The sequence below is a fragment of the Cariama cristata genome, unplaced genomic scaffold (genome assembly GCF_000690535.1).
Source record: "Cariama cristata isolate BGI_N322 unplaced genomic scaffold, ASM69053v1 scaffold7564, whole genome shotgun sequence".
Lineage (NCBI taxonomy): Eukaryota > Metazoa > Chordata > Aves > Cariamiformes > Cariamidae > Cariama > Cariama cristata.
The window spans coordinates 3,207-15,022 of NW_009614599.1; the positions used below are offsets into that span (position 1 = coordinate 3,207).

The window sequence follows — 11,816 nt, forward strand, 5'->3', positions numbered from 1 at the left end:
GCTTGCTTGCTTACTGTTAGACAAGGTATGATCTACCAATGCCAAAAAAACCCAAAGACCTGATTTTCAGGGCATTGACTTGATATTCTTCACCTATTCCATATATTTCAGGAAACAGACATGACACAATGACCACTTCTAATTATTGGCATGCTGAGCTACATTTGGACTGGAGAACTAAAACTGAAAGTCAATTATCTACTAAGGCCTGAAGTCGTCAAGAGTCTGATAAGGTACCTCTATGAAACGTCCAACTGCAGAGTGACTAAAATAAAGCCAATTTATGACAAGTGAAGTCTAGATTTGGAAAAAGTAAAAGGAATAAATACACAGAAAAAAGTAAGTAGAAGTAACACAGTGAAATGAACTCTTACTAAGTTATCCTGAGGCCTTGAGCAGGTAACTTTTCCACAGAATGACGTGGAGATTACAGGAAGACACGTAAGTGCTTTGAACATTAGGAACTTCATTCTTTCAAAAATCATATCTTTACTAAGCTGTATTTCCAATTATAAAATGATTGAAAATAATTTCCTACAGAAAATATATATCACCTTCTCGAAGCTGGACTGGTTCTGCTGAGTTTTCACCACTCATTAACACAACAAAGCCTGCAGCTGTTCGGACTGACGCTTGCCATGTCGACAAGGCAATGGGTGGTTCTTGGCATGGGAAAAGGGCTCTGTTGTTTATTGGTGATCCAATTGTATAAACACATGGCCTAGATGGAAGGAAAAGAGATCGAAGTTGGAGTTACAATAAGAATTAAGTTTTCTGTCAAAAATCAAACGTATTGTCACACTGAGTTTTGTTTTTTTAACCTCAGCCATGTAATTTCAAATCTGTATGACACAAACCAATCAAAGTACGATCTAAGTCATTTAAGAGACAATGAAGAAAAGCAAGATTACCACAATAATTTTTACATAAACTAGAAAAGAGTAACTCCAGTCTTTCCCCTCTCCTGCTTCTGCATGAGCCTGCCAGCCTCGTAACACAACACAGCTGAACCCATAAGGCCAAAGAAGACTTCTGAATATCTTCTGAAGACAACATTGCAGGGCTTCACCAACACCTGTTACACCTCCCCATTGTCATCACAGTAGTGCTTGCATTAGCATTAATCCCGTCTCTCCATACAACCTGGAGGCTTATCCAAACTCAGAGCAGTAGATCTAGCCTTGAGCTTTCCTTAGTCCAAGCCTCAATAAATCTTGACATCTTTACAGTTCTTCTTGCAGTAAGGTAATGCACGCTGGCTCACCTGCCTTTCAGAATTTCAACCAGAGGGCATATAATGAGAAGAAAGCATTTCTTCCCTATCAGCCTCAGCCTCCTTCTCCCTCTTCCCATAGCAGTCTTCCTTGTAGGATTGCGCTTTTTGCAGTTTCTCTAACCCTCTCCAAGGCAGACTCTTCATCTACTTGCCCCTTTCCAATTTCAGCTGCAATATTTCACGACAGCCAATTTCTTATTAGCAGCTTAGCCACAGCTGGGAAGGTAACAAGGCCTTTCCTTAACTTCTTCTAGCTTGCTATTGCTGGCCCACAGATGGAATAATTCTTGTTTTACTTCTTTTGTTGCATTTTGCAGTTTTATCTAAATTCCTAGTACTTGCATAACTACTTTTAGCTTAAAAAAGCAGTTTTCAAATATAAATTATATAAATCAAACACAGTCAGTAGGTTTCTCCAGTTAAAGAAAGAAAATCTGCAAAGCATCACTTCACTGCACTAAGTTTTTAAAAACCTATGATATTTAAAGCCAATATTTTGGGAGCACAACACATTATTTTGTGAATGATTTAGGCTAAAAATATTCTGATCAGTATCTTTTGTAACAAGTTTAAAAATCATCAAATCACTTTGGAAAATAGGAGACAAGTTGTTAGGGCAAAATCTATTTTGCAGCTTCTAAGATCTGAGCATTTGTTTATGCCCTTCCAAACAGCTCCTCCATTCAAATTATTCCTTCCCTAAAGCCAACTCTAAACTACACAGAAGGAAAGAACTTGGAGACACTGATGCCCACGCATGAAAAATAATTCTGAAGCTATTTTTGCCCTCTTGTCAAAAGTGCTATCTGTGCTATTGGATCCAGAGCTGTCCATGGCCCAATCAAGTTACTGTGGCTTAACTAACACAGGCCATCCGATCTTCCAGTTAAACAGGGAGAGAAACTGCAGTTTAAGTAGGCCTACTGTTAATGCACACAAACAGAAGAAAAAAAATAATCTGGCTCCCCCTGCCACAGTGAATAGAGTAGGACACAGATATCCAGTGAAGCTCAATACATAACTGCAGTGGAGAAAGTCAACCGGTTATCTTTTACACAGTAAAACACAATGCACACCTAAATGTAAAAGACGTACATCTGTATAAATCTTTAATTAGTTTTGATTTCTTTGGAATTAATCTCCTAAAACTGAATCTGTAGCCAGCTCTGATATACATGAAATAATTGGGGTTTCTCCCAGAACAAGAAACAGTGCATGGCAGTGATTTCACAAGAAAAAGGAAGAGCTTACTTTTTCACCAGGAGGTTCTGCTTCTTCCTTATAAGGCTAGCCAAGAGTTACTGGACATATTATTTACCCTAAAACATATGTGCACCGGGAGGGGATGGGAAGGATGGTTCTTCCTTCATGAAAACTTTATCAAAATACACAGGATAATAAAAAAAGATCCTAGTAGAGTTTACAGGAACGAAAGGTGGGGTTAATGAGTACTGATACAGGTATTTTACCAACGATTTCCCATACATTTGTGAAGGCTGTTTTGCTGGGTGCCATTGGTACAACCCAATGCAAAAGCAATACAGGGGATTTTCATATCCTGAAGAAATTTTGGAGGGAAATGCCACAATGACTGAGAAAACAGACTGGCAGAACAGCACTAAGCAGAATGTTGCAATGCTGTGTCAAATACAATACAAACATAACACAGAACAGACACTACCGAGACCATTCACGTTATCTTGCTCTCAGAGAGCACTTTTTACCTGCTGACCTTAAAGTGTTTTACAAATAACGTCAATGCCATTTTGCAGATGGAGAAAAAGAAACACAGTGAACGGATTTGCTTAGTGCTAGTGTTCAAGCTGTGCCTACAGGCTTAATTTCAAGCCTCCCAGTCCAATAGTTTTCACATTGGACTAGGAAGCCTCTCATTATGAGAAATAATATATATTACGTAACTAACTTTTTTTTCCTAAAACATTTTAATGCTAAAATACATACACATGCACATCAGAAGTCTCTACAATTAAGGCCCAAGTAGAAAGGGAGTTCGAAAAGTGGAGAAAGACTGGCCAAGTACATAATATTTTCTTCAAAACTAAGCCTCCTTTCCACTCCTTACCTGTTTTAATACCATTTTTGTCCAGGTATACTTATTAACTTCATTATTTCAAACCAAGATGTATTCAAATACATCAAAGTCTGCTAAGAAAATCGTAACGAATCATACAAGTTCTGAATTTCAAGAGGAAACTATCAGAACCTCAGCTTTTAATTAGATATTCATACATTTGTAGTAAGATCACCTGTAGGCTTGACTGACAGCATGCCATCAACTGAGATGTCAGCTAACATCGAACAGTCTCCTGTTCTGCTTTAGAGAGGAGCGTTTATAAGGTGAACTCATTATTTTTTCTTCATCTTTTCTTCTTTCACTTAAATTTTTAATTTGTTTTCTTCTCACCCTAAAATATACCTCCTCAGATTTTTTTGCTTCCCATTAGAAATTTGCTAATTTTTTATATGCCATTTACAGTAGTAATTTCTTTTTACAATATTGGTAATAGTGTAGTGTTACTTTAGGACACCTACTGCAGCTGACAGTTTTCTTTGTCAGACAGCACAATTCTAGCATGTAAGAGGACCAGAAACATAATTCTTATCCTGCTATGGATGAGATTTTTCATCTGATCCAGAAAAATTACTACCTAACCAAGGTACATCAAAGAATATCAATGACACATAATTAGTTTTTGACTGCTTTTGTCACTTGATACAAAATTTGCCTTTTTTCTCATTTATCCCTACCACTGCTAGCAAGAAACTTCATAGTTCCTTTCTTTTTTCCTACTATCTATCCTCTCCATCTCTCTTTCACTTTTAATGTCTTGTAATGTTCAAATCACCTACTTATTATGCCAGCCATAGTCTTTGCCACCATATGTTGGAAGAGAGAAGGAAACTGAACACAGCAAAAGCAACATAAGCAGAGAACACAGACTGCTTTTTTAATTACTTGTTACATTGGAAAAACAAGAATGCACAAAACACAAAATAAATCTCTGGTCACTCATCTGGCTTTTTTTTTTTATGACTAGTAATTCCCTGTGACCAAGAATCCAGGCTACTGGAGAAATCAAGCTCTAGTAGGAGACTTGGGGCTGTCTGTTCAGTGATCTCCCAGAACCAAGGATTATGAGGAAGATCCAATTCATGCAAACCTAAATCACCAGTATTCCATATATTTTCATAACATAACAAAATCAGTTCAAAGTAGCTCTTGGCAGATCTCCCTCTCCCATGTAAGCATATAAATTATAACAACAAATTAAGCTACTGCCTTAAAGCTAATAATAAATGTTCAGTTGATACTCTGTTCTCTAATCAGGAATCTGCAGGTCTTCTTTGAGATATCTGCCATCAAACACCTGAATCATGTCATCAGGCTCAGCTATGTCAACCTGCTTGGGTTAGTGCCTGTTTGAAGCCTTCTCAGGGAAAATGCCCAGCTCAGCAAACATCCCTTTCCTATGTTTGAAAAAATACATTCCCTATTTCTTCAAGTGTTATCTCCATGAAAGGATGTAAGGTAGTAACCTCCTGCAACCACAAGGCAACTGCCTGTAAAACCACTGCAGTTTGCAGTTGTTTCTTACTCTAAATTACAGTGTCATTTCCACAAAGCAGTAGGATTTCCTGGCACCTAAATCACACCAACTTTTTTGTTCTGCCTTATTGATTTACGTATCTGCAAGGTGCCAGTGATTCGGAGCAGGTATTCTTGTTTTCATTTTATGAAACCATTCTATGATTCTATGATCTTCCTGTTGAATAAAACACCAGTCAATAACTACCCATGCCTTTTTCAAATCATTCTCCAATTTAAAAGTACTAAATATCATAGAATCATAGAATGGTTTGGTTGGAAGAGACCTTAAAGATCATCTCACTCCAACCCCCCTGCCATAGGCAGGGACACCTTCCACTAGACCAGGTTGCTCAAAGCCTTATCCAAGCTGGCCTTGAACACTTCCAGGGATGGGGCATCCACAGCTTCTCTGGGCAACCTGTTCCAGTGCCTCACCACCCTCACTGTGAAGAATTTCTTCCTTTTATCTAGATCTTCCCTCTTCCAGTTCAAAGCGTTGCCCCTTGTCCTTGCAAAAAGTCCCTCCTCAGCTTTCTTGTAGGCCCCTTTTATGTACTGGAAGGCTGCTAGAAGGCCTCCGTGGAGCCTTTGTTGTTCCAGGCTGAACAACCCCAACTTTCCCAGCCTCACTTCATAGGAGAGGTCCTCCAGCCCTCTGATCATCTTCGTGGCCCTCCTCTGGACTCACTCCAACATGTCCTTCTTGTGCTGAGGACCCCAGAGCTGAAGGCAGTACTGCAGGGGGGTCTCACCAGAGTGGAGTAGAAGGAGAGAATCCCCTCCCTCGCCCTGCTGGCCACACTGCTTTTGACGCAGCCCAGGATACAGCTGGCTTTCTGGGCTGCAAGTGCACATTGCTGGTCATGCTGAGCTTCTCATCAACCAGCACCCCCAAGTCCTTCTCCTCAGGGCTGCTCTCAATCCATTCTCCACCCAGCCAGTATTTGTGCTTGGGATAGCCCTGACCCATGTGAAAGACCTTACACTTGGCCTTGTAAGGTTCGCACAGACCCACCTCTCAAGCTTATCAAGGCCCCTCCAGATGGCATCCCTTTCCTCCAGCATGTTGACTGCACCACACAGCTTGGTATCGTCAGCAAACTTGCTGAGGGTGCACTCAATTCCACTGTCCGCATCGCCGACAAAGATGTTAAACAGCACCAGTCCCAATACCAAACCCTGAGGAACGCCACTTGTCACCAATCTCCACTTGGGCATTGAGTCGTTGACAGCAACTCTTTGAGTGCAATCATCCAGCCAATTCCTTATCCACCAAGTAGTCCATCGTCAAATCCATGTCTTTCCAATCCAGAGATAAGGATGCCATGTGGGACAGTGTCAAATGCTTTGCACATGTCCAGGTAGATGACATCAGTTGCTCTTCCCTTATCCACCAACACTGTAACCCCGTCACAGAAGGTCACCAAATTTGTAAGGCATGATTTGCCCTTAGTGAAGCCATGTTGGCTGTCACCAATCACTTCCTTATTTTCCATGTGCCTCAGTGTAGTTTTCAGGAGGATCTGCTCCATGATCTTGCTGAGCACAAAGGTGAGACTGACTGGTCTGCAGTTCCCTGGGTCTTCCTTTTTCCCCTTTTTAAAAATGGGGGTTATGTTTCCCCTTTTCCAGTCAGTGGGAACTTCCCTGGACTGCCATGACTTCTCCAATAGGATGGACAATAGCTTAGCCACTTCATCTGCCTGTTCCTTCGGGATCCACGGATGCATCTCATCAGGTCCCATGGACTTGTGCACCTTCAGGTTCCTTATATGGCCTCAAACCTGATCTCCTACAGTGGGCGGTTCTTCATTCTCCCAGTCCCTGCCTTTGCTTTCTGCAACCTGGGCAGTGTGGCTGCAGTACTTGTCAGTGAAGACTGAGGCAAAAAAGTCATTGAGTACCTCAGCTTTCTCCATGTCCCAGGTAACCAGGTCTCCCATTTCCTTTTGCAGAGGGCTCACATTTTCCCTAGTCTTGATTATAAGATGAGTGATTCCACCGACTTTTCCAGTAATTTCTGTTACTCTCATGCTAGTTTTCCAACAGCTGGATAGCTACATTTCTAAACTGATATGTCACCATAAATTTTTTGGACTTTTGCCCACTAATTTGTGGTCTACATCAGGTATATCAATCCTGCTTCTTCTAGACATAGTATATGCACAATCTCCTGTTCAAAAGTTTTATCTTTTGGTACAGTCATCACTGGGAAGCAAGGCTAATAAGGTTAAGTAAGACAGGGCATACCTTTTTCATTCAAAGTAAAGCAATTTAATACTTACTGTGCTCCCACTTTGCTTCTAACAATAAGGATTTTTTTACTTGCTTTGACCTGTATTTTTGGCAATACGTTTAACAGCTTCTTCAAAGTTGTTATGAGAAAGTTTCCTAAATTTGAAGTCAAACATCTGACCAATCCCTTAGGTATTCCATTCCCTGTACATCTTTTAATACTACTTCTGTAACACCTTAGGAAGTACCATCCGACTGTGTTTAAACAAAATTTAATTTCATAGCCATAGCTGCTGTTTAAATAGTAGTAAGGACTGCAAAAAACTGACTATTGGCAGAGAAAACAGGAGACTTCCTAATTGCTCTATTCCCACAGCAGTGAACAAAAAAAAAATCCAACCTCTTGTAAGCCTCTGTCTTCAAAAACAGAAGACAATTTCCCTATGGACACTAACTGTGATACAGCTGGACTTTCTCAGCTCTATTCTGAAATCAAAGCTTGCTTTGTTTTCTTGGCTGGCCAACTTGCAAACACACCAGTGCTGATTTGACTCTTCATTCCCCTTATCTTTATTCTTCTGTGTTCTCACCTCTCATTTAGACTTGAAAATTAAAACACTGAGACGGTTATTGTTTATATGGATAATGGTATTTTCATAATACTATTTCATTTTCAGCCTCCTCTGATCTAGTATGGTCCTCTCATTGGCACATTTTAGTGAAGGAACTTGCCTTTTCTATTGCTTGTTCCTGAAGGAGTATGATCAGCCTTGCCCCTTGTACCCTGGCATGCAGTGCCTCTGTGAGCGTCGAGTACTTCCTTCCTCTGTCCTGTGCCACAGGCATCCACTTACTTCCCCTACATCTGAGCATCATTTGTCCTGCCAGGCCATGAAACTTGCTATAACTCCAAAAAAGCATTAAGTTCACAAAAAAACCCTCGTTTCTCACGGTCTTCCTTTTTAGTTAGGACAACTAACTCAGAGCAGATATTTTAAATGTTTTAGAAATATTTGTTCATTGCCATCTACATTTCCAGAAATATCAAATTAGTTCATTTTCTACTCAAGGTCTGCCACCTTCTTTTGTTTGTTTGTTTATACTTTACTTCTCCATTCTATTCCTGATACCAGTTGTTCTTCCTTAGAAATGACTGTGTCAGACATGAGTAATCCAACAAACTTCAGACTGCTTCATTAATTACTTAGTTACAAATATTCAACACTGGGAACAAAATTACGTCAAATAACAGGACAGAATTCCCCAGAGCTGATGGTAGCCACTTAAGATTTAATCTGTGAGTTGCCTGGATTCTGGAGCATCTTACTCTCCCAAACCTTGCCCATGAAGAAAAATAAGCTCTTTATTCCCTTCCTGCATTTCCAGCATCCAAGAGCACAGAATGATGCTAACTCATGCCACTGAAAAATAAACATATATATTCATTACATATTTTCTAGTTTGCAGTTTGAAACTGTGAAAATCTGACTCATTTTCCCAATTTCTACTCTGGAAAAAATTTGCTTTGAAAATATCAAATATATTATGAAAATTCAATGGATGCCTCAGACTCCATAAAGGCTATAGATACAGGGTTATATTGGCACAAACCTGTATTATCAGTGAGACAGATAATTCTGCCTACCAGATAACTAACCTCTGTAGCATGTTCCAAATTACTCCTATAAGGCATTCCCTTCCCCTCCACTTATTTTCAGTTAGATTAGCTCCCTAATATGCCTTATCACCCCAGCTGTACATGCACTTATGTCATCATACCAGTGGTGGAGGAAACAAGCATCCAGGTTCAGAGAGGTCAAGAGTGTCTCTTTCAGCAAGAGTATTTTGGTAGGCTGCTTCCTCATTCCTTCTTAGCTCTCCCTTCTTCCCTCTTTTCATTAGTACAAAATAGCTCTGTGGTTGACTTTATACTGTTAATACACTTTGGAGGCAGAAAAAACAAACACAAAGCATTATGCTGAACTTTGAGGGTAATAGAAAGACTTCAGACTAAGTAGGGAGAAATTGTGTGATCCAGTCTGGGAACCAGTACAGTTACCCTCTTTCTTTGCAGGCCTACTGCAAACATGTTCTAAGTATGGCCCAAAATGCCCAGGTGTGTGAGTATGATTAGGGAACGACTTGTAGCAAATACCCAGACAATATCCACGGCAAACTGCTAGCTCACCACAGCCAAATATAATTCTTCACTCTCAAGTACCAATCACAAAGGACACAAAGAACAATTCTGCAACCTTTAGATCGTCATTTGACCTCTGTGAGACATAAAATATGATAGACTTAAACAATTCTAAATCAAAACTTCAAAGACTTATGTTCGGAAAGCATGTGAAATGCTTTCCAAATGCTTCCACGTGCGAAATGGTGACATTTTGCTTCTCCAGCAGTCTCCAGTCAAAACAATTTCATAATTCTTGCAACTGTTCTGAAACTTAAGGAAATTACATATACTAAAATGAATTACACTCCACTTCCTGGTTTTTAGTAAATATCATTGTTGTGACTGACACTAGAAACATGATGCTTACAACTGAACAAAACGTTTTTTCTAGGTTATATTTCTACATACAGAAAGTTCATAAACATGAACTTCTATGCGTAACCTCCTGGAAATTAGAGATCACTGCTCAAGAATTCACTTCTAAATTCAAGCTTTAGCTAAATATTTAAAAAACATGTTTAGCACGTTTCCACTACCCTGAAAATCAAGTTTAGAAAACTTATGAAAATTTCAATCTCTTTCAAAAGTGAATATCAACTATGAACTGAATGTTAAAATAGTAAAAAATTAAGAATTCCAGTGTTGCTATTCATACTTTTATACAAGTTTTATTTAGTCCTTACTGCATGCAACATACTACATAACACAGTCTGACTACAGTGCCAGAGTATGACTTTTTAAGAGCTTATCTTCAGAAGCACCCAAATTTATTAATAGCTCTTGTCACCAAAGCATCTGAACAACTGCAACTACTCTGTTCGAACACAATTTGCATTTCAGAACATATGTCTTAAGGAGAGGCAGGCTTGAAACAACCAGTTTCAAAAAAGGTAAAATCTCCCTTTTTTATCAGCAGACAAAAAATAATGAGGAATTGTACCAGTCTGCATGCCAGTGAGATCCAGTCTGACATGAACTCTTGACACAAGTCCACAAAATAAATCAAATTAGGTTTGGCAGAACTTTTCTACTAGTTCTTTGCTGTTTCGGCAGAACCAGTAACATCAAACTGTTTAAACAGGAAACCATGGTCTGTTTTATTGCTACTTTAGGTACCACCTCTTTGGTTATTCTCCTAATCACTATCTACATCAGCTGCTTCAGCTGCACGTTACAGAAATGCAAGATTATTTATAACAAATGAGGAACCATGCAGTTCAGTAATGTCTGTGGTACAGTTGAACACTGCATCTGAAAAGAAGCATTTAAGTACAGAGCATATGCAGCCATTAGCACTTCTATCAAATTGTACATTTATGCTTTCTGTATTCACCTTCATAGCTTTCATAACGGTAAAAATATTTCCTGAATTCTTTAAAAACACATTGATATTTTAATCTAATAATAAGATATCATAAAGATAATCAACTAGACAGGTAGAAAATATTTTAAAAGGTAAGACATTTAAATTCATCAAATAAATATCAAGATATCATAATTTTTTTTAAGGAGATCATTTCATGTTTTCCAGTATTTCCCACTTTGGAAAATTAGCACAAGGTTAATTCTTTCTAGAGCATTTCCCCAAAACTGCTCAATCATCCTTTAATAGCTTCTAAAAATATACTTTTTCCATAGCATTCTCATGAAAATCATACACTCAGAGTAATTCAACCTATCTCCTTTACTTTCCAGAATTTCTCCATTTCTGTATATCAGATATCTAGGGCTCAACCTGAAAAAATAAATGCATGTACCTGATCGATGCATGTACTTATTCATGTATGCCAAGGTAAACAATGTACAGGTAGCTTACAGGATTAGGACCCAGTACTGAAAGGTTTCAGTGTCATGGAATGTCTTTCACTGATTTGACTCATATCAAAGATACTCTTTCATTCCTAATCCCACAATGAGGAGATGAGTTCCATTCTAGTTGCTCATTAATATCAACAAAACCATTAACTAATTTATGGCAGGGCTAGAAGTGGCAATAAGTAGGGCAGAAAAAAGGTGGGAGGAATCTCCCATTAGAGGTGAATGCACAAGGCTGTCTGCTAGGAAAATTACCTCTTTAATTTTAACACAAATCTGTTTAATCCTTTTCCTAAACAATAAAGAGATGGTATCTCAGGATATTTTAATGAATAAGGATTCTTAACAATGATCACAAGAAAGCATTTAATTTGAAATACTCTGGTAGCCATGCTGACTCAACACTGCTACATACTCCTAAGAAAGGCAAAACTGCTCAAACACCTTGATGGGCTGGCAAAAAGTTTCTCATTCCCAGTAACGAAAGATGGTTTATACTCATTATTCCCTCCACAAAGTGGTTATTACAGTGTCTAAAATAAGTTTCATTTTAAATCATTTTATAATACTAAATGTTAGTAGGAATACTTTAAACAGACTGTAATTTTGTTAAAATTGTAACATTACCTTCTTAGTTTGAAGCCCCAGTGCTGTACTGTACTAGTAAACAACTGAAAAACTTTGAAACAGAACCGCTC

General features: G+C 38.8%; 1 protein-coding gene across 1 annotated transcript in view; it reads right to left on the minus strand.

Annotated features, from left to right (window-relative positions):
* Positions 1-480: 480 nt before the first annotated feature.
* LOC104161145 (chromosome unknown open reading frame, human C9orf3) overlaps positions 481-11,816 on the minus strand; it is a 14,616-nt gene continuing 3,280 nt past the window's right edge. The window contains exon 2 of the mRNA XM_009699475.1: positions 481-721. Within this exon, the coding sequence (XP_009697777.1) occupies positions 535-721 (187 nt within the window). The 3' untranslated portion in view covers positions 481-534. The remainder of the gene's footprint in view (positions 722-11,816) is intronic.